We start from the raw sequence: 27,933 nt of genomic DNA, 5'->3' as shown, positions 1-27,933 counted from the left end.
TCAAAGCGATCATTTATTTTCCAAAACATAAGCATTTTTCTTATAAAAGAATTTAAAAGAAATTATGTCACAATTTCAAACATGCCATTTTATAACACTGAGTGGAACTGAATTGTCCGTATACTGTTCCCTTCCCAGGGAAGGATTTATCAAACTCAATTTGATGTGTGGTCATCACAGTTGTCACTTGGACGATCTTCACTGACACCTCAGGTCAAAGACAGGCACCCCTATCCGGGCAAAATTGGGGAACAGATACCCCTCCCTTGTTGCATTTGTCCTAACTCACTGGAATCTCTGACTGAGTCACACTTCACTCAGACACCACAGACGTTTATTCTGTGAAAACTTTCTGATTCGAGATCGCCTCATTTGGAAAGGCTGAAATCTTTTTCTCTCGGACTCTTGCATGTAACTTGTTCAGGACATTTAAATGTGGTTCCTAGCTGGCATGGGACTTTACAACTGAAATTGCCCCAAATCTGGCACTTTAATGTTTGTGAAACGCCACGGGATAGCTGGCAATGGAGCGTGACATTTTGGATACCGAACGCGATGGAACATTTTGAAATGGAACACAATATATTGAGAATGGAAAGTCAAGGCATTGGTGTAGTAGGAAGCTGCCCATAAAACGTTGGTTGGAATAGATTTGGTAATTTCACTCAAGGCAGTCCATAGTGTGGCATAGCAAAGTGATACAGTGGTGGTGGTCATAGAATCATAGAATACCTATAGTGCAGAAGGAGGCCTTTCAGCCCATTGAGCCCACATCGACAACAATCCCACCCAGGCCCTATACCCGTAACTCAACACCTGCTAATCCCCCTGACACTAAGGGGCAATTTAGCAGGGCCAATCCACCTAACCCGCACATGTTTGGACTGTCAGAGGAAACCAGAGTACCTGAAGGAAATCCATGCAGACATGGGAAGAATGTGCAAACTCCCCATTCACCCGAGGCCAGAATTGAACCTGGGTCCCTGATGCTGTGAGGCAGCAGTGCTAACCACTGTGCCACTGTGACATGGTGTAGGTGGGCAGTTTGGAAGGTTGTTCGAGTGGGGGAGGGGTGGAGGGGTGAGTGAGGGGGGTCTTCTGAAGTTGGGGCAAAGGCACTTTGTTGGGGCAGAATAAATGTCGCCTCGCCCCATATCTGACCTTCGTGATGCCCAAGTGACGTGATCTGAGTTGCAGCAGAGAAGGAAGGTGGCACGTTTCCCATGCTAACCATTTTAGCAAACGTGAAATATATTTCAAGTTCTTTCAAAACAACCCAAACTGATCTGTGGCAGGGTTAAAGTTCACCACAGCACCCATGCGATTACGAGCTACAGTGCAGTTAGTAAAGCGACGATCGATCCGGCAGGTTCTCGGCTGGGCACCAGCCTGGGTAGCTACTCCCGGTGCTCGGTGGGTTCTCGGACGCCGTTGCGAGCTGTGAGGTGGGTGTAGGCGCTCTCCTCCCGGGAGAAGATCTCAAACTTCTTGTTGAGCTGCGAGCGCAGGTAGCGATAGTCCTGCTGGTCCAGGCTGTGGCCACAGATCATGTAGAGGGTGAGGGTGGTGGACAGCAGCAGGCGGTCGAGGGACAGGCTGGGCAGCACCCACAGGATGACCAGGAACTCCAGGAAGACCGGGTGGCGCAGGTGACAGTACAAGCGCTGGGCTTTCTGTGATTTCAGTACCATGGGGTCCCCAAGAGCGAGACAGCAGTAATACACCTGCGGGACAGAAGGGAGGGGATCAACAAAGTCAGGCAGTGGCATAATAACCTAACATTTTGAAGTCGATGCAGAATAATGTATAACAGGGTGCAAAGCCAGTGTACAAATAATCTTCATTGGTTTTCGGGTTTAATTAATGTCAGCGCACCACCCCCACAGTGTTTTTGGATCTTCTGCGACCCATCTTGTCTCAACTTTCAATTAACGACAACGCTCTTACTAGTCAAGAAATTATTCAGGAGAAATTTGTGCAACCAAGATTCTTTTCATTAGAACTAAGCAAGAGGACGAGATTATATGGGATATAGAGGGATATGGGCCAAACGCAGGCAATTGGGACTAGCTTTGGGGTTTAAAAAAAAGAGTGGTATGGACAAGTTGGGTCGAAGGGCCTGTTTCCATGCTGTAAACCTCTATGACTCTATGTGACAGAAGACCTCAAACCTCGTGAGTGGCCTTGATGTACTGGGCCAGGAAAATTCCACTGGGCGGTGACTTGGAATGACTTGAGGTGAAATTCTGACCAGCAGCAAATGAACAAAGTTTGAAATGATTATTTATTTTATTCTGTACAGGGTTGTTCGGATGCTCAACGTTTCCAGAAACAGAGTCGGAAACAAAATGCCATGTAGCTGTTTATAAGAAAACGGATAAATGATTGACAAAGTAAAATTTATTGATGAAAGGGGAGGGGAATGAGACTAATGAATAGCTTATTCTTAGAGAGGAGCCAAGTCGCCTCCCTCTGTATTGTAAAAGTCTAAGATTCCATTTTCATTAGAATCATAAATGAGATTAGAAAGCCATCCTGCCCATTGAGCCTGCTCTGTTAGAAGACCATGGCTGAGCTGATTGCATCCTTAACTCCACTTTCCTGCTGTCCCCCAAAACACTGAATCCACTCTGACAGAGTCTCAGACACGGAATCCACCCTGACCGCGTCTCAGAGGCTGGTGTTTTAGTGGCTGACTTCCCCATGGTCAAGGGTAATAAGAGATGGCCAATAAAGTCTGGATTTTATGGGCGACACCCAAGTCCCAGTAAACAAAATGTTTTAAAAATTGGCAGTGCCCACATCGATGTGTTTGTTTCGGGCACTAACTGGCCTTATGAAAGGGAAAGTTGTTAAACAGCCTTAGCATTTGCACAGTTGCTCTGCTGTTTGCTGTTTGGGACCACAATCTGGCCTCTCAATCTGCTGGTTTCTTGTTACTACTTAGAACATAGAACATAGAACATAGAACATTACAGCGCAGAACAGGCCCTTCGGCCCACGATGTTGCACCGACCAGTTAAAAAAAAAAACTGTGACCCTCCAACCTAAACCAATTTCTTTTCGTCCATGAATAAAGCCCTGAGAAGATTGAACAATAATGTAGGAATGGAATTGTTTACCACATTTCTGAATGTCACCGCAGTCGCACGGGAGCCTTAACGGAAATAGAAAACATAGACAAGAGGAGCAGGAGTAGGCCATTCAATCCTTTGAGCTTGCTCTGTCATTTAATATGATCATAGCTGATTCTCTCTATCGCAACGTCATACTCCCCTTGATACCGTTAAGAGTCTGGAAATCTATCTATCCCCTTCTTAAATATATTCAGTGACTTGACCTCCACAGTCTTCGAATCATACAATGCAGAAGAGGCCCTTTGGCCCATCGAGTCTGCACCGACACATTAGAAACACCTGAACTCCCACCTAATCCCATCTACCAGCACTTGGCCCATAGCCCTGAATGTCATGACGTGCATGCAGTAGGGAATTCCACAGGTTCACTGCCCTGTGAGTGAAGATGTTTCTCCACATCTCAGTCCTAAGACGTGCTGGTTAGGTGCATTGGCCATGCTAAATTCTCCCTCAGTCTACCCGAACAGGAGTCTGGCGACTAGGGGATTTTCACAGTAACTTCATTGCTGTATTAATGTAAGCCTACTTGTGACACTAATAAATAAACTTTAAAACTAAATGGCCTCCCCTATATCCTGAGACTGTAACCCCTTGTTCCAGGCCCACCAGCCAGAGGAAACAACATCCCTGCATTCGGTCTGTCCAGCCCTGTCAGAAACACCATAGTGGGTCGGATCTCAAACAATGACGAGACAGAATACAGGAATGAGATAGAGAATCAGATGCAGCAACAATAATCTCTCCCTCAATGTCAACAAAACGAGGGAGATTGTCATCGACTTCAGGAAGCGTAAAGGAGAACATGCCCCTGTCTACATCAATGAGGATGAAGTAGAAAGGGTTGTGGGCTTCAGGTTTTTAGGTGTCCAGATCACCAACAACCTGTCCTGGTCTCCCCATGCCGACACTATAGTTAAGAAAGCCCATCAACTTTCTCAGAAGACTAAGGAAATTTGGCACGTCAGCTACGACTCTCACCAACTTTTCAGATGCCCCAAAGAAAGTATTCTTTCTGGTTGTATCGCAGCTTGGTATGGCTCCTGCTCTGCCCAAGACCGCAAGGAACTACAAAACGTCATGAATGTAGCCCAAACCATCATGCAAACCAGTCTCCCATCCACTGACTCGGTCTAAACATCCCGTTGCCTCGGCAAAGTAGCCAGCATAATTAAGGACCCCACGCACCCTGGACATTCTCTCTTCCACCTTCTTCTGTCGGGAAAAAGATACAAAAGTCTGAGGTTATGTACCAATCGACTCAAGAACAGCTTCTTCCCTGCTGCTGTCAGACTTTTGATGGACTTATCTTGCATTAAGTTGACCTTTCTCTACACCCTAGCTATGACTGTAACACTATATTCTGCACTCTCTCGTTGCCTTCTCTATGAATGGTATGCTTTATCTGTAGTGCGCAAGAAACAATACTTTTCACTGTATACTAATACATATGACAATAATAAATCAAATTTTATGTTTCAGTGAGATGCCCACTCATTCTTCTAAATTCCAGTGAATTCAGGCCCAATCTCTCCTCACACGACAATCCTGCCATCCCAGGAATTAGTCTGGTGAACCTTCGCTGCACTCCCTCTATGGCAAGTATATCTTTTCTTAAATAAGGAGACCAAAACTGCACACAATACCCCAGGTGTGGTCTCAACAAGGCCTTGTACAGCTGGAGCAAGACATCATTGCGCCTATACGGAAGTCCTCTTAACAGTGAGGTCAACATACCATTTGCCTTCCTAAGTGCTTGCTGTACCTGGCACGCTAGCTTTCAGTGACTGGTGTACAAGGACAACCCAAGTCTCTTTGTATGCTGACATTATCCAATCAATCAGTATGCTCAGCCCGAAGTGGATAACTTCACACTTATCCATGTTATATTGCATCTGCCATGTGTTTGCCCACTCACTCAACTTGTCCAAATCACCTTGAAGCCTCTTAATATCATCCTCACCACCAAGTTTCGTGTTGTCAACAAACCTGGAAATATTAAATTTGCTTCTTTCATCCAAATTTTTGATGCATATCGCGAATAGCTGGGTGTCAAGCACTGATCCCTGTGGGACCCCCACTAATCACTGCCTGTCACTTTGAGTAAAGTCATGCCTCATACCTTCATTGTTCCCTTTGTTTATTTTAAGTTTATTTATTTTATTTATCAGTCACAAGTAGTCTTACATTAACATTGCAATGAAGTTACTATGAAAATCCCCTAGTCTCCACACTCCGGCGCCTGTTCGGGGTAAGGGTTTCGATTTAGGGCCTAAGTTTTAGATTGGACTTCTTCACTTTACATCCTGATGAAGAATTCTACCATGTTATGATCACTGTTCCCTAAAGGACCCCGCATACTAAGATTATTTATTAACCCATTCTCATTGCATAATACCAAATCTAAGTTAGCGTGTTCCCTTTTTGGCTGCTTGATCTACTGGCTACAAAAACCATCTCGTTCACACGTCAGGAATTCATCCGCCACAGTATTGTTGCTAATTTGGTTTGCCCAATCTGCGTGCAAGTTAGAATCTCCATTAACTATGATAGCACACTTCTCACATGCTTCTCTAATTCCGGCCTAATGCCATCTCCTACCTTACACGACTGTTGGAAGAAGACAACTCCCACTAATGTTTTCCACCTCTTGTTGCTTGTTAGTTCCATCAAGATTGATTCTACACCTGGATTTTTTGAGCCAATATCCTCTCTCACTTTTGCACTGATTTCATGGTTAACAATGCCACCATACCTCATTTCTCTTTTTGCCTGTCCTCCCGAAATATCGAATACTCTTGGATATTCAGTTCCCAGCTTTGGTCACCCTGAAGCCATGTCTCCATAATGGCAATCGTATCATACCAATTTATATCAATTTGTGCTGTGTACTTTATTGCGGATGCTCCATGCATTCAGATACAGTGCCTTTAGACTTGCCTTTTTTACATTTTTACACATGGTGTTTTGGACCATGGCCCTATTTGCTGCTAGCCCTCATCTCCTCTCGCTTCCACTTTTGCTTTATACTTTTTTGTCTCCCATTTCCAGTTCTGTTTCCCTCTTTTGTGTCTCTCTGCTCAGTCTGACTGCGCTCCTGTTCTTCGCTGCCTGTCTGGCTCCCTCTCTCCCCTGCACCTTCTCCAGAATGAATGGTTCTGCTGAATTGAAGTCCGACAACTGGACAAAGTTGACCACCTCCCACTCGGCAAGGAGGCCGAGACTCACCTGCTTGAGACCCATGAGCTCAGCATAGTCGAAGATGAGGATAATACTGAAGATGATGAGCCAGGCGATGACGTGAATGATGAAACAGACCAATGGGAAGCAGGAAATCCAGGGCTCCCTGGACACGCTCCACAGGAAGGGAGCAGCATGGATAGGTTGCCAGTAGCGCATCAACAGCTGGGGAAAGAGGAGAACCATTTAGACCAGGGAGGTGCCAAGTGGGAAGACAAGAGATTGATGGAGAAATAGAGGGGACAGTCTCTTCAACAAAAAGAAGAGAACCATTCAGTCTGGAGAGGGTACAAGGGATAAAAGACGGGGGAGAAAGAGAAGAGAGAGAGACAGACAGAGACAACGAGAAACAGCATCCCAACTGTGGGAGGAGTGAATCATTTATGCAGAGAGACAAAATGACAAGTGAGGAGAATGAACAGAATCAGTAACCAGAGCAAGATGATAATCACTCAGACTGTGGAAATACAGCAGAAAGGGAAGAGAGAGGAACAAGTCAGAGACAGGTAGAGGGAGAGGAGACAGAGAGGTAGAAGCAGAATAGAGAGCGAGGTACAGAGAAACATACATAGAAAATAGAAGCAGGAGTTGACCATCCGGCCTTTCGAGCCTGCTCTGCCATTCATTTCAATCATGGCTGATCAACAGTTTCAATACCCTGATCCAAGTCAAGATACTACCAGCAATCCCATGCCCTTTAACTTTACATATTAATCTGCTTTGAGAGACCTTGTGAAAACCTTCAGAAAGTATAAATAAACCATATCCAGCAGGTAGAGGGAGATGAGAAAGAGACATTGAAGAGAATCAAGGTCCAGGGAGAGGGGAGAGTGAGGTCCAGGGAGAGGGGGGAGAGTGAGGTCCAGGGAGAGGGGGGAGAGTGAGGTCCAGGGAGAGGGGGGAGAGTGAGGTCCAGGGAGAGGTTTAGGGAGAGGTGGGAGAGGTCCAGGGAGAGGGGGGAGAGTGAGGTCCAGGGAGAGGGGGGAGAGTGAGGTCCAGGGAGAGTGAGGTCCAGGGAGAGGGGGGAGAGTGAGGTCCAGGGAGAGGGGGGAGAGTGAGGTCCAGGGAGAGGGGGGAGAGTGAGGTCCAGGGAGAGGGGGGAGAGTGAGGTCCAGGGAGAGGGGGGAGAGTGAGGTCCAGGGAGAGGGGGGAGAGTGAGGTCCAGGGAGAGGGGGGAGAGTGAGGTCCAGGGAGAGGGGGGAGAGTGAGGTCCAGGGAGAGGGGGGAGAGTGAGGTCCAGGGAGAGGGGGGAGAGTGAGGTCCAGGGAGAGGGGGGAGAGTGAGGTCCAGGGAGAGGGGGGAGAGTGAGGTCCAGGGAGAGGGGGGAGAGTGAGGTCCAGGGAGAGGGGGGAGAGTGAGGTCCAGGGAGAGGGGGGAGAGTGAGGTCCAGGGAGAGGGGGGAGAGTGAGGTCCAGGGAGAGGGGGGAGAGTGAGGTCCAGGGAGAGGGGGGAGAGTGAGGTCCAGGGAGAGGGGGGAGAGTGAGGTCCAGGGAGAGGGGGGAGAGTGAGGTCCAGGGAGAGGGGGGAGAGTGAGGTCCAGGGAGAGGGGGGAGAGTGAGGTCCAGGGAGAGGGGCGAGAGGTCCAGGGAGAGGTCCAGGGAGAGGGGGGAGAGGTCCAGGGAGAGGGGGGAGAGGTCCAGGGAGAGGGGGGAGAGGTCCAGGGAGAGGGGGGAGAGGTCCAGGGAGAGGCGGGAGAGGTCCAGGGAGAGGCGGGAGAGGTCCAGGGAGAGGCGGGAGAGGTCCAGGGAGAGGCGGGAGAGGTCCAGGGAGAGGCGGGAGAGGTCCAGGGAGAGGCGGGAGAGGTCCAGGGAGAGGCGGGAGAGGTCCAGGGAGAGGGGGGAGAGGTCCAGGGAGAGGGGGGAGAGGTCCAGGGAGAGGGGGGAGAGGTCCAGGGAGAGGGGGGAGAGGTCCAGGGAGAGGGGGGAGAGGTCCAGGGAGAGGGGGGAGAGGTCCAGGGAGAGGGGGGAGAGGTCCAGGGAGAGGGGGGAGAGGTCCAGGGAGAGGGGGGAAGAGGTCCAGGGAGAGGGGGGAGAGGTCCAGGGAGAGGGGGGAGAGGTCCAGGGAGAGGGGGGAGAGGTCCAGGGAGAGGGGGGAGAGGTCCAGGGAGAGGGGGGAGAGGTCCAGGGAGAGGGGGGAGAGGTCCAGGGAGAGGGGGGAGAGGTCCAGGGAGAGGGGGGAGAGGTCCAGGGAGAGGGGGGAGAGGTCCAGGGAGAGGGGGGAGAGGTCCAGGGAGAGGGGGGAGAGGTCCAGGGAGAGGGGGGAGAGGTCCAGGGAGAGGGGGGAGAGGTCCAGGGAGAGGGGGGAGAGGTCCAGGGAGAGGGGGGAGAGGTCCAGGGAGAGGGGGGAGAGGTCCAGGGAGAGGGGGGAGAGGTCCAGGGAGAGGGGGGAGAGGTCCAGGGAGAGGGGGGAGAGGTCCAGGGAGAGGGGGGAGAGGTCCAGGGAGAGGGGGGAGAGGTCCAGGGAGAGGGGGGAGAGGTCCAGGGAGAGGGGGGAGAGGTCCAGGGAGAGGGGGGAGAGGTCCAGGGAGAGGGGGGAGAGGTCCAGGGAGAGGGGGGAGAGGTCCAGGGAGAGGGGGGAGAGGTCCAGGGAGAGGGGGGAGAGGTCCAGGGAGAGGGGGGAGAGGTCCAGGGAGAGGGGGGAGAGGTCCAGGGAGAGGGGGGAGAGGTCCGGGGAGAGGGGGGAGAGGTCCGGGGAGAGGGGGGAGAGGTCCGGGGAGAGGGGGGAGAGGTCCGGGGAGAGGGGGGAGAGGTCCGGGGAGAGGGGGGAGAGGTCCGGGGAGAGGGGGGAGAGGTCCGGGGAGAGGGGGGAGAGGTCCGGGGAGAGGGGGGAGAGGTCCGGGGAGAGGGGGGAGAGGTCCGGGGAGAGGGGGGAGAGGTCCGGGGAGAGGGGGGAGAGGTCCGGGGAGAGGGGGGAGAGGTCCGGGGAGAGGTCCGGGGAGAGGGGGGAGAGGTCCGGGGAGAGGGGGGAGAGGTCCGGGGAGAGGGGGGAGAGGTCCGGGGAGAGGGGGGAGAGGTCCGGGGAGAGGGGGGAGAGGTCCGGGGAGAGGGGGGAGAGGTCCGGGGAGAGGGGGGAGAGGTCCGGGGAGAGGGGGGAGAGGTCCGGGGAGAGGGGGGAGAGGTCCGGGGAGAGGGGGGAGAGGTCCGGGGAGAGGGGGGAGAGGTCCGGGGAGAGGGGGGAGAGGTCCAGGGAGAGGGGGGGAGAGGTCCAGGGAGAGGGGGGAGAGGTCCAGGGAGAGGGGGGGAGAGGTCCAGGGATTGAGATACAGGCAGAGGGTTAACATACAGTGAGAGGGGAGAGATACAGGGAGAGAGGTACAGGGAGAGGGGTAGAGATACAGTGAGAGTGGAACAAAACACAGGTATCAGGAGATTCAGGGAGAATGGGGAGAGATACAGGGAAAGGAGGACAGATACAGAGAGAGTGGACAGATACAGGGAGAGTGGGGAGAGGTACATGGAGAAGGGAGAGGCACAGGGAGAGAGATATTTATATATAGGGACAGGGGAGGCATATACAACGAGATGAGAGAAAGCAATAGGCAGACATAATAATATATCATTCCTTATTTAACAACCTGTAATATTGGAGAGATCAATTTTTCATGTCTACGTAACAGTTTGAACTGAGACTGTGTAATGTTCCAGCTGTCTAACACACTGATATGTGACAGTGTAATATTCCAGTGTCTCACACTCTGATATGGAACAATGTCATATTCCAGTGTGTAACAATCTGATATGGGACAGTGTGATACTCCAGTGTCTAACAATCTGATGTGGGACAGTGTGATATTCCAGTGTGTAACAATCTGATATGGGACAGTGTGATATTCCAGTGTGTAGCACTCTGATATGGGACAGTGGGATATTCCAGTGTGTAACACTCTGATATGGGACAGTGTGATATTCCTGTGTGTAACACTCTGATATGGGACAGTGTGATATTCCAGTGTGTAGCACTCTGATATGGGACAGTGGGATATTCCAGTGTGTAACAATCTGATATGGGACAGTGTGATATTCCAGTGTGTAACACTCTGATATGGGACAGTGGGATATTCCAGTGTGTAACACTCTGATATGGGACAGTGTGATATTCCTGTGTGTAACACTCTGATATGGGACAGTGTGATATTCCTGTGTGTAACAATCTGATATGGGACAGTGTGATATTCCAGTGTGTAACACTCTGATATGGGACAGTGGGATATTCCAGTGTGTAACACTCTGATATGGGACAGTGTGATATTCCTGTGTGTAACAATCTGATATGGGACAGTGCGATATTCCAGTGTGTAACAATCTGATATGGGACAGTGTGATATTCCAGTGTCTGACACTGATATCCAGACTCTTTCGAGCAGAATGTAATCTGCGTTAGAAGTTTTGATTCCAGTTATCACAAGGATTGATTTTTGCGTTTCTTTCCTTACCTGGAGAAAGGCGGATGTGCAGAACACGTAGACAGATCGCTGGAGGACCCCGAAGCAGGCTTGGGTCCATCCCCTCACTGTCTCCGTTGCCATGAGGCTGTGTTGCAGAATGAAGAATGCGAGTAGTGCCAGGTTGCAGAGGAGAGCCTGCTGTATCTTCGTGTCTCTGAAGGCTGACTGCCATTCCATGTGCACGTGAACATCTATTAAAATAGCGAGCTCAGTCAGGCAAGCAACATGACACTCTTCTCAGCAGGAGACAATTTAGAAAAGGGATGCAAGATTACACCAATAGTATGGCTAACAACTGGCAGAAGCAAACCCATGGCACCTGGTTTAATAATGCCCTGCAGGGGAAGGAATCTGCTGTCCTCCCCCAGTCTGGTCTGTGTGTGACTCCAGATCCACAGAAATGTGGTTGATTCCCAAGTGTCATTCCAAGTTGCTTAGAAAGCCACCTTGTTGTATCAAATAATTATTAAAAATTGGAAGAATAAAATTGGATGGCCCTCCCGGTATTGACCCAGTCTGTTGGGAATTGCCCTGAGTGTCCTCATCATTGATGGCAAATTCCCTTAAGTCTCATGGCAACGGGTCAAAAATGAGCAAGGAAACCTCCTGCTGATTATCGCCTACCACCCTGTTTCAGCTCTCCCCAAAGCCTGTCCACCATCTACAAGGCATAAGTCAGGAGTGTGATGGAATACTCTTCACTTGCTTGGGTCACTGCACCTTCAACAACACTCAAGAATTTCGACACCATATGGGACAAGTGGTGTCCAAGCTTGATTGCTCTCCATCCACAAACATTCACTCCTTCCACCACCGAAGTACAGTGGAAGCAGGGTGTGCCATATACAGGTTGCACTGCAGCAAGCCGCCAAGGCTCCTTCGACAATGCCTTCAACACTCGAGACTGCTCTCACCTCAAAGGACCAGGGCCATGGGAACAGCAACATGTGCAACCATTGTCGATTGTCATAAAAACCTATCTGGTTCATGAATATCCTTTCGGGAAGGAAATCTGCCATCCTTACACGGTCCGGCCTACATGTGACTCCAGATCCACAGCAATGCTGTTGACTCTGAAATGTCCCCTGAAATGGAGGGCAGTCAGGGATGGGCAATAAATGTTGTCCCAGCTGGCGATGCCCACATCCCGTAACTGAAATAACAAAAAGGCTCCCCTCCAATGACTGGGAATTATATTGCCGTTCCTTCACTGTTGCTGGTTCAAAATCCTGGAACGTTCAGACAGTATTGTGGATGTAGCTGCGGTCCAAGAATGGCAATTAGGGATGGGCAACAAATGCTGAACTATAAAACGATCATGTGAAAGAAAGATTTAAAAAAAACAATGAACCAATAACACTCCATGATGAACAGCTCTTGGAAGAACACTGAGGTTAGCTATGGAACCGAATGTTGTTTGGATGGTGACTTCAATTTCCATCACAAAGAGTGGCTCAATAGCACCACTTCTACCTGAACTGGCCAGACCAGGCTGGAGCCAGCTGGTTAGAGAACAAACAAGACTGAAAAACCTACTAGACCCTGTCAGTGGTTCCCAAAGGTGCGGCACCCCACACTGGTGCGGCGAGAGAGGATGGCGGGAAGGTTCAAGGGCAATCAAAGAAACATTTAAACATTCATGTATAGAAACACGTAGAAGTTTCCAGATTTCATGCCATTTCTCTTTGTGTTAAGACTTAACACCAGTGTGGTGCGCCGCACCCTTTGGGAACCACTGGAAGTTGCAGATCCATTGTCCATGACAGTATTGGTAGGAGTTACCACCACACAGTCCTTGTGGAGATAAAGTCCCATCCTCACACTGAGCACTCCCTCTAGTACGCTGTGTGGAACTCCCAAAGTGCTGAACGTTCACTCCCTTTACCACTGACGCACAGTGGCAGCCATGTGTACCATCTACAAGATGCACTGCAACAACTCACCAAGGCTCCTTTGACAGCACTTCCCAAACCCACGATCACTACCATTTGGAAGGACAAGGGCAGCAGATACATGGGAACACCACCAACTGGAGGTTCCCCTCCAAGTCACTCACCATCCTGACTTGGAAATATATCAACCGTTTCTTCACTGTCACTGGGTCAAAATTCTGGAACTGCCTCCTGAACAGCACTGTGGGCGCACCGACACATGGACTGCAGTGGTTCAAGAAATCGGCTCACCACCACATTCTCAAAGACAATGAGGCATGTGCAATAAATGCTGGCCTAGCCAGTGACACCCACATCCCATAAATTAATTTAAAAAACGTATTAGTTCACACTCTGTACCACCCAACAATAATAACCTACAATGTGCACAAACTGGTAGTAACAGTCTGCACTCTGTACAATCTGGGAGTAATAATCTACACTCTGTACTCCCCGGGTGTAATAATCTACACTCTGTACTCCCCGGGTGTAATAATCTACACTCTGTACTCCCCGGGTGTAATAATCTACACTCTGTACTCCCCGGGTGTAATAATCTACACTCTGTACTCCCCGGGTGTAATAATCTACACTCTGTACTCCCCGGGTGTAATAATCTACACTCTGTACTCCCCGGGTGTAATAATCTACACTCTGTACCACCTCAGTGTAATAATTAACACCTTGTAATATCCGACAGTAACAGTCTATGCTCTCTACCGCAAGACAGTAATGGTCCTCGTGCAATGTGACTCCTGAATGTCTCATTCCCTGGAGTATATCTGAATTGTAACAGTGTACATTCAGCATCATTAGCCAGACATCTCCATGGCTACACTCGTCCTTTCCCACTTTCTCACTGAAACATCAATGCCAAGTATTAGAATTCCGGGGGGGTTAAATGTCATTAATAAAAGACGATTTGGCAGCCTAGATATGTCCCTGCGTTGGCCACCTGGAGGTTGTGAGCTACAGTTCCATTTTGGGATAAAGAGAAACCAAAGTGAATAAATCATTCACTTTATGAGCTGGCCCCAGATAGAATGACCATGAACAGCAAGTTTTGTTGTGCCTTTGACAGAGGGACGCGAGGGCCATATGGATACAGTAGGTCAGGTGCCCTAAAAGCTCAGTCAAAAGGCAGGTTTGAAGGAGCGTCATAAAGGAGGAGGGAGAAGGAGAGGGACAGAAAGGGTTAAGGAGGGAAGCTTAGAGCCTTGGCAGGTGAAGGTACAGCCACCCACTAAGGAATGGAGAGACCTTGGTGGGTTGGGGAGATTACCAAGATAAGGTTCCGCAAAACCACAGGGAAGTCTTGGACCAGAGGTGGGCCACATGAGTGGGCCTCCTTCATCTCAGTGGGCCAGACTGAAATCGGGCTTGTTCACTAACCATCTACCCGATGAATAAGATTAAATATGTTTAACACATGCCAAATATTTCGTAACAAGCTATAGAAAATGCTTAAGCATTTATATATTAATAGAACTATGAACTGTAAATGGTAAAAACAAAATAAATATTTATTTTGGACACAGAGGGAGTGCACGGCTCACACAGTCAATGTTGTGAGCAATCAGCACGCACCTCACCGCTTGCCCTTGTTTTACATGTGTTCCACTTCAGTCCTCACAGTCAGAAAAACACTATGCGGACGGAACCCAGTGGAAGGTGGCAGCCCTGCGTGTGGGCAATGGCACAAAATGTCTTGTGGGCTGCACTCAGAACCCAGCATTGGCCCCCGGGCTGCAGGTTGCCCACCACTGGTTTGGACACCAGGCTCAGAATTTTAAATTCAAGGCATTATTGAAATCTGCTATAGATAAATGACTTGGACGTGGGAATAGAGTAAAACTGTAAACTTTTGATACCAAGCTTGGAGTAAACAATGAGAACAGTACTAACTGACTGCAGCAAGATTCAGACAGGCCGACAGAATGGGCAAACAAGTGGCAGATGGAATTTCAGACAGAGAAGTCTGATCAATAGGAGCCTGACACCTATGTCAGACTCCTATTTATTGACTACAGCTCAGCCTTCAATATTATTATTCCCTCGAAACTCATCTCCAAACTCCGTGACCTGGTCCTCGGCACCTCCCTCTGCGACTGGATCCTGAACTTTCTAACACACAGACCACCATCAGTAAGGATAGGCAACAACACCTCCTCCATGATCATCCTCAACACTGGTGCCCCACAAGGCTGTGTTCTCAGCACCCTACTATACTCCTTATACACCTATGACTGTGTGGCCAAATTCCCCTCCAATTCGATTTTCAAGTTTGCTGACGACACCATCGTAGTGGGTTGGATCTCAAACAATGACGAGACAGAGTACAGGAATGAGATAGAGAATCTGGTGAACTGGTGCGGCAAAAATAATCTCTCCCTCAATGTCAACAAAACGAAGGAGATTGTCATCGACTTCAGGAAGCGTAAAGGAGAACACGTCCCTGTCTACATCAACGGAGACAAAGTAAAAAGGGTCGAGAGCTTCAGATTTTTAGGTGTCCAAATCACCAACAACCTGTCCTGGTCCCCCATGCCGACACTATAGTTAAGAAAGCCCACCAACGCCTCTACTTTCTCACAAGACTAAGGAATTTTGGCATGTCAGCTGCGACTCTCACCAACTTTTACAGATGCACCAAAGAAAGCATTCTTTCTGGTTGTATCACAGCTTGGTCTGGCTCCTGCTCTCCCAAGACCGCAAGGAACTACAAAAGGCCGTGAATGTAGCCCAATCCATCACGGAAACCAGCCTCCCATCCATTAACTCTGTCTACACTTACCGCTGTCTCGGCAAAGCAGCCAGCATAATTAAAGACCCCATGCATCCCGGACATTTCTCTTCCACCTTCTTCCTTCGGGAAAAAGACACAAAAGTCTGAGGTCACATACCAACCGACTCAACAACAGCTTCTTCCCTGCTGCCATCAGACTTTTGAATGGACTTACCCTGCATTAAGTTGATCTTTCTCTACGTCCTAGCTATGACTGTAACACTACATTTTGCACTCTGTGGGGAGTGCCAGATATCCCGGCGATTGAATAGAAAAGCAGGGAAGTAATGCCGAACCTTCTGGATCTTTGAGAGGGTGCAGAGGAGATTCACCAGAGTGGTTCCAGGGATGAGGGATGTTAGCTATGAGCTTTGGCTGGAGAAACTGTGGGAGGGAGGGAGGTGGGGGTGGGGGGGAATGTTCTCCTTGGAGCAAAGGAAGTCGTGGGGAGATTCGATATCATAGAATCATAGAAACCCTACAGTGCCGAAAGAGGCCATTTGGCCCATCGAGTCTGCACCGACAACAATCCCACCCAGGCCCTATCCCCATATCCCCACATATTTACCTGCTAACCCCTCTAACCTATGCATCTCAGGACTCTAAGGGGCAATTTTTAGCATGGCCAATCAATCTAACCCGCACATCTTTGGACTGTGGGAGGAAACTGGAGCACCCGGAGGAAACCCACGCAGACACGAGGAGAATGTGCAAACTCCACACAGACAGTGACCCAAGCCGGGAATCGAACCCAGGACCCTGGAGCTGTGAAGCAGCAGTGCTAACCACTGTGCCACTGTGCTGCTGATATAGTGAATGAGGTGTCACATGTAGACCAGACCGGGTAAGGATGGCAGATTTCCTTCCCTAAAGGACATTAGTGAACTAGATTGGATTTTACGACAATGGTTTCATGGTCACCATTACTAAAGCTGGTTTTATTAATTGAATTCAAATCTCACCACTGCTTTGGTGGGATTTGAGCCCGGGTCCCCAGACCATTAGCCATGGGCCCTCTGGATTACTAGTCCAGTGACAATACCACGAGGTCATCATCTTCCCTGTAGGTAGACAAAGAAAAGCTGTTTCCATGAGGCATTGTACAAGGACTAGTGGATACAGATTGAATGTTCTGGTTAAGAGATACGGGTGGATGTGAGGAAGAACGTTTTTACACAGTGACTGGTAATGGCTTGGAACTCGTTGCCCATGAGACATGGAACTCGCGGCCCATCAGAGTGGTGGAAACAGAGATGATCAATGATTTCAAAAGGAGAATATTTTCTTGAAGGAAATAAAGTTCAGTGCTCAGGGAATAGAGTGGGGCGATGGGGCGAACTGGGTTGTTGGGGGGGTGGGTGGGCGTGGAGGAGGGCTGGCATGAACTTGATGGGCTGAATGGCCTCTTTTTGTGTTGGACAGGCAGCTTGACAACACAGGGGTAATAGACGGGTTAAGTCAGAGAGTGGTAATTTCGATCTAGAGGTCTTGTGGCAAAGTGGGTAGTGTCCCAGCCTCTGAGCCAAATGCTCTGAGTTTGGGTCCCATCCCATGACATTTCCTAGAATCTACAGTACAGAAGGAGGTCATTTGGCTCTGACAACAATCCCACCCAGGTCCTGTCCTAGCCCTGAAGAGTCAAAGAGGTTTACAGCATGGAAACAGGCCCTTCGGCCCAACTTGTCCACGCGCCCTTCTTTTTTTTAAAACCCCTAAGCTAATACCAATTGCCCACATTTGGCCCATATCCCTCTATATCCATCGTACCCATGTAACTATCTAAATGCTTTTTAAAAGATAAAATTGTACCCGCCTCTACTACTACCTCTGGCAGCTTGTTCCAGACACTCACCACCCTGTGTGTGAAAGAATTGCCCCTCTGGACACTTTTGTATCTCTCCCCTCTCACCCTAAACCCATGCCCTCTAGTTTTAGACTCCCCTACCTTTGGGAAAAGATATTGACTATCTACCTTATCTATGCCCCTCATTATTTTATAGACCTCTATAAGATCACCCCTCAGCCTCCTACGCTCCAGAGAAAAAAGTCCCAGTCTATTCAGCCTCTTCTTATAACTCAATCCATCAAATCCCGGTAGCATCCTAGTAAATCTTTTATGCACTCTTTCTAGTTTAATAATATCCTTTCTATAATAGGGTGACCAGAATTGCACACAGTATTCCAAGTGTGGCCTTACCAATGTCTTGTACAACTTCAACAAGATGTCCCAACTCCTGTATTCAATGTTCTGACCGATGAAACCAAGCATGCCGAATGCCTTCTTCACCACTCTGTCCACCTGTGACTCCACTTTCAAAGAGCTATGAACATGTACCCCTAGATCTCTTTGTTCTGTAACTCTCCCCAATGCCCTACCATTAACTGAGTAAATCCTGCCCTGGTTCAATCTACCAAAATGCATCACCTCGCATTTGTCTAAATTAAACTCCATCTGCCATTCGTCAACCCACTGGCCCAATTGATCAAGATCACATTGCAATTGGAGATAACTTTCTTCACTGTCCACCATGCCACCAATCTTGGTGTCATCTGCAAACTTACTAACCATGCCTCCTATATTCTCATCAAATCATTCATATAAATGACAAATAACAGTGGACCCAGCACTGATCCCTGAGGCACACCGCTGGTCACAGGCCCCCAGTTTGAAAAACAACTCTCTACAACCGCCCTCTGGCTTCTGTCAAGAAGCCAATTTTGTATTCATTTAGATACCTCACCCTGGATCCCATGAGATTTAACTTTATGCAACCACCAAAGGCCTTGCTAAAGTCCATGTAGGCAACATCAACTGCACTGCCCTCACTTACCTTCTTGGTTACCCCTTCAAAAAACTCAATTAAATTTGTGAGACATGATCTTCCACTCACAAAGCCATGCTGATTGTCCCTAATCAATCCTTACATCTCTAAATGCCTGTAGATCCTGTCTCTCAAAATACCTTCCAACAATTTACCCACCGATGTGAACCTGGCTAACTGGCCTGTGGTTCCCAGGCTTTTCCCTGCAGCCCTTTTTAAACAAAGGCACAACATTTGCCACTCTCCAATCTTCAGGCACCTCACCCGTGACTATCGATGATTCAAATATCTCGGCTAGGGGACCCGCAATTTCCTCCCCAGCCTCCCACAACGTCCTGGGATATACCTCATCAGGTCCCGGCGATTTATCTACTTTGATGCGCTTTAAGACTTCCAGCACCTCCTCCTCTGTAATATGTACACTCTTCAAGACATCACTATTTATTTCCCCAAGTTCCCTAACATCCATGCTTTTCTCAACAGTAAATACTGATGAGAAATATTCATTTAGGATCTCACCCATCTGTTGTGGACCCGCACATAGATGTCCTTGCAACCCCATATATTTACCCTCCTAATCCCCCTGACATTAAGGGATGAGTTATCACAACCAATCAACCTAATCCGCACATATTTGGAGTGTGGGAGGAAACCAGAGCACCCCGGAGGAAACCCACGCAGATACGGGGAAAATGTGCAGACTCCACACAGACAGTGACCCAAGGCCAGAACTGAACCCAGGCCCCTGGCACTGAGAGGCAGCAGTGCTAACCACTGTGCCACCCCTGATGGCCAAGGAAGGTGCATTCACAATGCGATCAAATAGGTTGAATGTCAACCTCCAAATCATCCCAAATACATCAATGGCTGGTGGCAAGAGTGGGAGAGCCTCTTGGTCAGCCATGCTTGATGTGGAGTGGCGCCCCTCAAGCTAGTGACAGACTCGCGACATATCCTAGAAATGACTAGCTATGGAAATGGACAAAAGTCTGCCTTAGTGTACCACAGGTGCGGGAAGAGAATTGGAATTGGAATGTCGACATCTGGAGGTTGACATGTTTTTGCGCAATTTCCTGAGGGTCAGGATGTGGCTGAGAAAGAGGGGTGGGGGGGAGCGGTAACCAAAAACAGATCATTGAGGTACTCCAGTGGTAACGTTGCGGGAGGAAGAGGGGCCTTTGTAGGTGCTCTCTGGGTTACAACTGAATGGTTAAGATGTCGGTGAGGGGGTAGCACTTGGCTGGACAACAAACGAGAGGGGGTTGGAGAAGGATGGTGTGGTGAACTGCAGAGATAGACTGAGGAAGGACAGGGCATCAAGGTCACGGCCAAGTAGGGTGTCATTTGTGCCTTCGACTGGGGCTGTTTGGATGTCTTGGCAGTGACGGGAAACCTGATTGGATAGGTTTAAACATGGATTTGGGAGTTGACTAGATTGTCACAAAATTCCAGCTGGCTCACTAATGCCTTGAGGGAAAGGATGCTGCCCACACTTTGGCTCGAATTGCACAGGACTCCATTGCCACACTAATATGGACTGACGCTTAAAGCCTGAGGTCAACCTGACAAGCAATAAATATTGCCTTGCCGCAGTGTTGCAGACAGCCCAGGAATGAATTACAAAAGAAGCCTTTCGAAATCATGTACGTTGTGAGATGAGATGAGGTTTGTTAGATTTCGCCATGGCATCACACAAATTGCTTCGATTCCACCAGGCGCCTGGATAGAAATGAAGGGTAAGCCTGTGGGCGTGGGCCCTTACATAGTTAAGAGCAGAATATGCAAGGACAACGGAGTGTCGAACAGCAGAGAGGGGGGAGCGAGAGGAAGAAACAGGGAGAAGAGGGATCCAATTGCCTGCAATCTTTCCAATTCCGCGTCCATCTTTGTCTCATCAAATTGCGCAAACAGAGCCTTAAAATGTAGGAAAATGAAGAGGTAGGGTTTTTGGTTTTATAAATGGAGGAAGAGAGTTTCGAAACAAAGCCAGCAAGTTATGCTAAACCTTTATAAAATAGCAGTTAGGTCCCAGCTGGGGAATTGTGTCTAATTCTGGGCACCGCACTCTAAGCACATAAAGGCATTGGAGAGGGTACGGAGGAGATTTGGTGAAACAGTTGCAGGGATGAGGGATTACAGTTAGGAGGGAGAAGCTGAGGTTGTTCTTTTTTGATCAGAGAGGGTGAAGTGGGGATCTGATTGAGGTTTTCAACAGGGTTTAGACAGAGTAAATGAAGAAGAATAAAATGGCTGAAGGATTCAAAACCAAAGGTTTGAAGTGAACCTGAGATGACGTGAGGTTAAAAAATTCTTTCATGTGAATGCACTGCCTGATCGGGCGGTGGATACAGGTTCAATAGTCATCTTCAAAAGGGAACTGGATAAGCAACTGAAGTATAAGAAAACAAATGACCGAGATATGGGGAAAGAATTGGATTACTCTTCGAAGTTGGGCTGAATGGTCTCCTTCTGTGCAGTTCTAGTCTCTGATTCTCGGAGCATCAGTTAAAGTCCCTTTGGAAACGTAGAAGGATTTTGAAAGGTGGACAGATAAGTGGAGATTGTTTTTTTGGGGGGCAGTGGGGGAGGCCAAGAGAGTGGGCCAAGGTGCTGTCACCAACGGTGGGATGAAGCAGTGTGTGTGATATACAGAAGACTGGAGTCAGATATTGCTCAGGAGGAGCATGAGGAATTATTTTTTTTATTCATTCGAGGGATGTGAGCTTTGCTGGCCAGGCAGGTATTTATTGCCCATTCCTGGTTGCCCCTTCAGAAGGTGATGGTGAGCTTTCTTCTTGAACTGCTACGGATCACGTGGTGTAGTGCTAGTGCCATTAGGGACAGAGTCCCAGATTTTGATCCAACGACAGTGAAGGAACGGCCGATATATTTCCAAGTCAGGATGGTGAGTGACTTGGAGGTAAACTCCCAGGTATGATGTTCCCATGTGTCTGCTGCCCTTGTCTTTCTACATGGTAGTGTTTGTGGGTTTCGAAGGGACTACCTAAGGAGCCTTGGTGAGTTCCTGCAGTGCATCTTGTAGATAGTACACACTGTGTGTCAATGGTGGAGGGAGTGAATGTTCGTTGGTGAGACGGTAATCAAGTAGGCTGCTTTCTTCTGGATGGGGTCGAGCTTCTTGAGCGTTGTTGGAACTGCACCCATCCAGGCAAGTGGAGAGTATTCAGTCACACTCCTAACTTGTGGACTGTGAACAAGCTTTGGGCAGTCAGGAGGTGAGTTTCTCGCAGCAGGATTCCTAGCCTCTGACCTACTATAGCCACAGTATTTATATGGCTAGTCCAGTTCAGTTTCTGGTCAATGGTAACCCCCAGGATGTCAATAGTGGATATTCAGCAATGGTAATGCCACTGAATGTCATGGGACAGTGGTTAGATCCTCTCTTGTTGGAGATGGTCATGTGGAATGAATGTTACTTGCCACTTGTCAGACCAAGCCTGGACATTGTCCAGGTCATGTTGCATTTGGACATAGACTGCTTCAGTTTCTGAGGAGTCGTGAATGGTACTGAACATGGTTCAATCATCAGCAAACATCCCCACTTTCTGACCTTATGATGGAAGGAAGGTCAGTGATGAAGCAGCTGACGTTGGTTGGGCCTAGGACACATAGAAACTAGAAGCTGGAGTAGGCCATTTGGCCCTTCAAGCCTGCTCCGCCATTCATGTTGATCATGGTTGATCATCAAATTCAATATCCTGATCTTGCCTTCCCCACCCATATCCCTTGATCTGTTTAGAATCCCTGAGGAATTGCTGCAGGGATGTCCTGGGGCTGAGATGATTGGCCTGAAGTGATTGACAACCATTTTCCTTTATGCCAAGTCTGAATCCAACTGGCAGGCAATTTTCCCGATTCCCACTGACTCCAGTTTAGCTCAGGCTCTTTGATGTGGTCAAACGATGCGTTGATGTCGAGGGCAGTCCCTCTCACCTCACCCCTCTGGAGTTCAGCTCTTCTGTTCATGTTTGAATCAAGACTGTAACGAGGTCAGGAGCGTATTAGCCCTGGTAGAACCCAAACCAAGCTTCTGTGAGCAGGAAGTCAAAATAAGTAAGGGATGGGCTAGGTTCTGGAGAGATTTGAATGTGAGTTTTAAACTCAAGTGTGCTGGCGGGATTTGGTGGGTGTGTTGGGGAGGGGGGATTTGGTGAATGCGCTGGGGGGGATTTGGTGAGTGTTGGTGGGCAAGGTGTCAATTCAGTTCCGAGGGGAGAGGCACTGAGTGCAAAATTCGATCTGGGCGGTCCTGGGAATAAGTTGCAAGCTCAGTTCAGGAATGTGCTTCGAGCCTGCTGCTTTCCTCCAAGCTATGGTTAGCAAGAGGAACTGGGTTTCAGTTTAATTGCTTGCTGCCAGTAATGCGTGGTTGGGAAAGTACCTTCGACACTGAAGGAAACAAAGCATTCCACGTACTAACCGGGGTGAAATTCCTAAAATCCTACAGTGCAGAAGGAGATCATTCGGCCCACCGTGCTTGTGTTTCAAAGACCTATTGGTTGGTCTCACTACTCCCACCCTTCTCCCACATCTCTGCACCCTTTTATTTTCAGTGCCTTCTGAAAATTGTACAGAATCCCCACAAATCCAGTGTCAGACCCCAGGCCTGTCGGTCTTTTGGAGGGTCTGGGTTCCTCGCCCAGTTCCTTGTGTTTAAATGGCATTAGGTAGAAAATTACAGCTGAGAGAGAGGCCATTTGTCCCAAATGACCTCATGCTGATGGATTAGGTTGGGGAGGAAGCCCACATATCAGAAATGTCCTTCCAATCCTTCCTCCCTTGCACTTCCCCAGCTTCCATCCTCAAATACATGAATATTTCTTGTCTCATTAGGCCAACAGTATGAGCTTTATTATTGGGACATAGATTTAAAGGTTTTGGACAGAATGGCGAGGGAGATGGTGGTGGTTGGGGAGGGAGGTGGTGGCGAGGGGGGAAGAAGGGACATGGGGAGGGAAGAGGGGGCATTGGGGCTGGAGGGGATGTGAGGCAGATTTTTTTAACACAGCAAATGGTCATGTCATGGAATTTGCTGCCTACAAGGCTGGTGGAAGCGGAATCAAGGACCTCGAAAGGAAATTGGATGGGCACTTCAGGGAAATACACTTGCAGGGCTACAGGGAGAGAGTGGGTAAATGTGACTGGCTGGACAACAGAGAGCCGGCATAGACCCGACTGGCCTCTGTGCCATTCCTCTGTGCAGCAGCAAGTTCCCCACTCTCTGGCTGAAGAAGTTTCTGCTGATTTATTACTGACTCCTGGGTATTTCTGGCCTTCAGTTTTTGACCCATCCCTCCCCGCCCCCCCCCTCCTCCACAGGTAGAAACATCTCCCCTCCTCCTGCTCTAGCCAAACCCTTTCAGATTTCAAAGGAGGGTTACAAGAATGTTACCAAGAAAAGTGTAGCTACGAGGAGAGATTGGATAGGTTGGGGTTATTTTCCTTGGAACAAAGAAGGCTGAGGGGTGACTTGTCAGAGGTGTACAAAATGATGAGGGAAAGAGATAGATTGGACAGGATAAAATTGTTACTCTCGGTGGAGAATTCTAGAACCAGGGAACATAGATTCAAGATAAGTGGCAGGTGTGGGGGGTGGGGGGGGGTGGTGGAGAACATGAGGAAGAACTTTTTTCTATGCAGAGGGGCTCAGTGTCTGGAATTCGCTGTCCAACTTGGTGGTGGAGGCAGAGACGCTAAACTCTTGTAAAAAGTACCTGGAACTGCACCTTAAATGCTGTAAGCTATAGGGGTGTGGGGTGGGTGTCGGACGGTGGGATTTAAAGGACATCTGGGTGTCCTTGGGCTGGCATGGACAAGGTGGGCCGAATTGCCTCATTCTGTGCTCTGGCTTTTCTGTGGTTTTACACGTTCAAAAACTTCCAGCTTCACTTTCTCAGAGAAATGAGGTCCAGACTGTTCTGTCTTTTCAAATGGTGACAAGACCACAGTTCTGCTGTGACCCCTTGCAGTTTACTTTGTGACTTTCTGTATGCATTCCTCATTTATATGTTTTAGATTTATTGAAATGAATGCGGATTGACTGTGCTGCAGTTGACCTTTGATAATAACTGGAGCTGTTGATTGCTGCCACCATTTACCCCCCCTTCCCCTGCCTGTGGCCAGTGTCGGGTCCTATGGTCAGTGCTTTTGTATGCATCTGCTTGGTGCTGCCGTGTGGACTGGGGGAGGGGGCAGCACGTGGCACAGTGGTTAGCACTGTTGCCTCACAGTGCCAGGGACCCAGGTTCAATTCTGGTGTGGGGGTCACTGTCTGTGTGGAGTTTGCACATTCTCCCCGTGTCTGCGTGGGTTTCCTCCCACAGTCCAAAGATGTGCGGGTTAGGCTGATTGGCCATGCTAAATTGCCCCCTTGTGTCAAGGGGATTAGCAGGGTAAATATGTGGGGTTATGGGAATAAGGCCTGGGTGGGATTGAGAACAGTGCAGACTCGATGGGCCGAATGGCCTCCTTCTGTAGTGTAGGGATTCTATGAATGCTGGCAGGCAGCGCCGTGCTGGATTTGTAAATACACCGTGCTGCCTGCCCCTCCCACACCCAGAGGGGCAAGATTTTAAATCCATTTGTAGTCTCACATCTCAGCTCTGTGGTGCTGCCCCTCCCTAAAGGCCTTTGATACCCTCTTCTTAAAATTCATCTCTTTGCCCCAACGTTTTGATCCAGCTACCCCCTCCCACTGCACCCCCACCTCTTGTTTTTTTCGTGTGACGTGAGTGTCATAGTCAACACCAGCAACTGTTGTCCCCCCCCCCTCCCCCTCTTCCCACTCCCCAATTGTCCCTTCAGAACGTGGTGCTGGGCTGCCTCCTTAAACCACTGCAATCCAGGTCGTGTCGGTACAACACCATTTGGAAGGGAGTACCCGGACTTTAACCCAGCGACAGTAAAGGTACGCTGATATATTTTGCAGTTAAGATTGTGTGCGACCAGGAGGGGAACCTCCAGGTGGTGGTGCTCTCATACGCCTACTGTCCTTGCCTTTCTAGATGGGATAGGTCACGGGCTTGGAAGGTGCTGTCAAAGGAGCCTGTGTGAGTTGCTGCAGTGTATCTAAATAGTACACACAGCTGTCACTGCGCGTTGGTGGTGGAGGGAGTGAATGTTTAAGGTGTATGGAGTGGCAATCAAGCCAGTTGCTTTGTCCAGAATAATGAGCTTCTCGAGTGCCTCTGAAACCCATTTCTTGGCCTGGTGTCTTTTTGTTTTGGGTTACAGTGAGGTTGATTGTGTCGTTCTTCTCTGTTAAAGATGTAATATAAACACCCGTAATTGTTGTTGGAAACAACAGTTCAGAATGTGTCCAGTGTTCCCTTTGCAACAGCAGCGTTGGCTCAATATCAGACTAATGCTGCCCCTTGTAGTATTTCCAGCTCATTGTCTCCCATGATACTCGAGAGACTGAGTCTGGCACCTGCTCAGTGTTGCCCCCTGTAGTGCTGGAATGTAACTGTTTGGAAACTGCTCAGTGTCTCCCTCTACAGTGCTGGAGGGTCAGTTTCTTGTATCTGCTCAGTGTCTCCCCCTGCAGTGCTGGAAGGTGAGTGTCTGGTATCTGCTCAGTGTCTCCCCCTGCAGCGCTGGAGGATGACTGTCTGATATCTGTTCAGTGTCTCTCCCTGCAGTACTGGTGGGTCGGTGTCTGGTATCTGCTCAGTGTCTCCCCATGCAGTACTGTAGGGTCGGTGTCTGGTGTCTGCTCAGTGACTCCCCTTGCAGTACTGGAAGTCAGTTACCGGTTTGTGCTCAGTGTCTCCCCCCGCAGTGCTGGAGGGTCAGTGTCTGGTATCTGCTCAGTGTTGCCCCCTGCAGTGCTGAGGGTCAGCTCAGTGTCTCCCCTTGCTGTACTGGAGATTTGGTGTCTGGGAGCTGCTCAGTGTCTCCTCCTGCAGTACTGGAGGGTCAGTGTCTGGAACCTGCTCAGTGATGCCCCCTGCAGTGCTGGAAGTCAGTGTCTTGTATCTACTCAGTGTTTCCCCCTGCAGTGCTGGAGGCTCAGTGTCAGGTATCTACTCAGTGTCTCACGTAACAGACTACTACGTACAGTGAAAGCACATGGGATTGCAGGTAATGTCTTGAGATGGATAGAAAGTTGGTTAGCAGATAGGAAGCAAAGAGTTGGCATAAATGGGTCCTTTTCTGATTGGCAGTCAGTGACGAGTGGGGTTCCGCAGGGATCTGCACCAGGACCCCAACTGTTCACATTATATATTAATGATTTGGAAGAGGGAACTGAATGTATTATCTCCAAATTTGCAGATGATACAAAGTTGGGTGGGAGGGTGAGAAGGATGCAGAGATGCTTCAGCGCGATTTGGAAAGGCTGAGTGTGTGGGCACCTGCATGGCAGATGCAGTATAATGTGGATAAATATGAGGTTATCCACTTTGGTAGCAATAATAGAAGACAGATTATTACTTGAATGGGTGTAAATTGAGAGGTGAATACTCAACGAGACCTTGATGTCATGCATCAGTCGCTGAAAGTAAGCGTGCAGGTACAGCAGGCAGTAAAGAAGGCGAATGGTATGTTGGTCTTCATAGCGAGAGGATTTGAGTGTAAGGATAAGGATGTTTTGCTGCAACTGTATAGGGCATTGGTGAGGCCACACCTGGAATATTGTGTGCAGTTTTGGTGTCCGTATCGGAGGATGTCCTCACTACAGAAGGAGTACAGTGAAGGTTTACCAGTCTGATTCCTGGGATGGCAGGTCTGTCATGTGAGGAGAGAATAAGTCGATTAGGATTATATTCACTAGAGTTAAGAAGAGTGAGAAGGGATCTCAGAAAATTTGAACAGGGTTAGACAGGGTAGATTTGGAAAGAATGTTCCCAATGGTGGGGGCATCCAGAATTAGGGGTCATAGTTTGAGGATAAGGGGTAAACCTTCTGGAACTGAGGTGAAGAGAAATTTCTTCACCCAGAGGGTGGTGAATGTGTGGAATTCACTACTACCGAATGTAGTTGAGGCCGAAACATTGTCTGATTTCAAGAAGAAATTAGATATAGCTCTTCGGGCTAAAGGAATCAGGGGACATGGGAGGAAGGGGGAATCAGGATATTGAATTCAATGATTAGCCATGATCAAAATGAATAGCTGAGCAGGCTCAAAGGGCCACATGGCATACTCCTACTTCTAGTTTCTATGTCTCCCCTTGCAGTATTGGAGGTTCAGTATCTGGATTCAACTCAGTGTCTCCCCCTGCAGTGCTGGAGGGTCAGTATCCGGTATCCACTCAGTGTCTCCCCCTGCAGTGCTGGAGGGTCAGTATCTGTGTCTCCCACCCGCCGCAGTGTGCAGTTCCGCCGGGCCGTGCTCGCGTCTCCAGGCCCCAGTCCCCCTTCCTAGCCCAGTCTTACCTGCTGGCTCCGGCCTGCGGCTCTCCCGGTAAATCTGCCGAAGGGAAACAAACGCCACGAACTCGGCCGCGCTCCACGAGACGAAGACGAAGTTGGCCAACGACACCGCCACCAGCGCGGCGGAACGGACAACCGCCATGGCAACGGCCCAGCAGCACTACCGGGTTACCAGGTCGGCCGC

At 49.1% G+C, this 27,933-nt stretch overlaps 1 protein-coding gene across 1 annotated transcript; it reads right to left on the bottom strand.

Moving 5' to 3' along the window:
* LOC144496896 (nurim-like) lies at positions 1-27,933 on the bottom strand. Its single transcript, XM_078217502.1, has 4 exons — positions 27,753-27,933; positions 10,807-11,009; positions 6,363-6,539; positions 1-1,724 (listed from the first exon to the last, which is right to left on the bottom strand). The coding sequence occupies exons 1-4, from the start codon at positions 27,889-27,891 to the stop codon at positions 1,398-1,400; spliced, it is 846 nt and encodes a 281-aa protein (XP_078073628.1). The 5' UTR covers positions 27,892-27,933; the 3' UTR covers positions 1-1,397.

Source organism: Mustelus asterias, chromosome 8 (assembly GCF_964213995.1).
Source record: "Mustelus asterias chromosome 8, sMusAst1.hap1.1, whole genome shotgun sequence".
NCBI classification, from domain to species: domain Eukaryota; kingdom Metazoa; phylum Chordata; class Chondrichthyes; order Carcharhiniformes; family Triakidae; genus Mustelus; species Mustelus asterias.
Note: the sequence above shows the minus strand (reverse complement) of the source record. Positions and strands in the feature narration are given on the sequence as shown.

Bases quoted from the DNA above. Each gene is read 5' to 3' on its own strand.
- LOC144496896 (XM_078217502.1), bottom strand. From the start codon at position 27,891: ATGGCGGTTGTCCGTTCCGCCGCGCTGGTGGCGGTGTCGTTGGCCAAC. The intron at 11,010-27,752 runs GTAAGACTGGGC...CTATTTTAATAG, and splicing joins CCGCAGGCCGGAGCCAGCAG to ATGTTCACGTGCACATGGAA. The intron at 1,725-6,362 runs GTGAGTCTCGGC...TCTGTCCCGCAG, and splicing joins AGCTCATGGGTCTCAAGCAG to GTGTATTACTGCTGTCTCGC.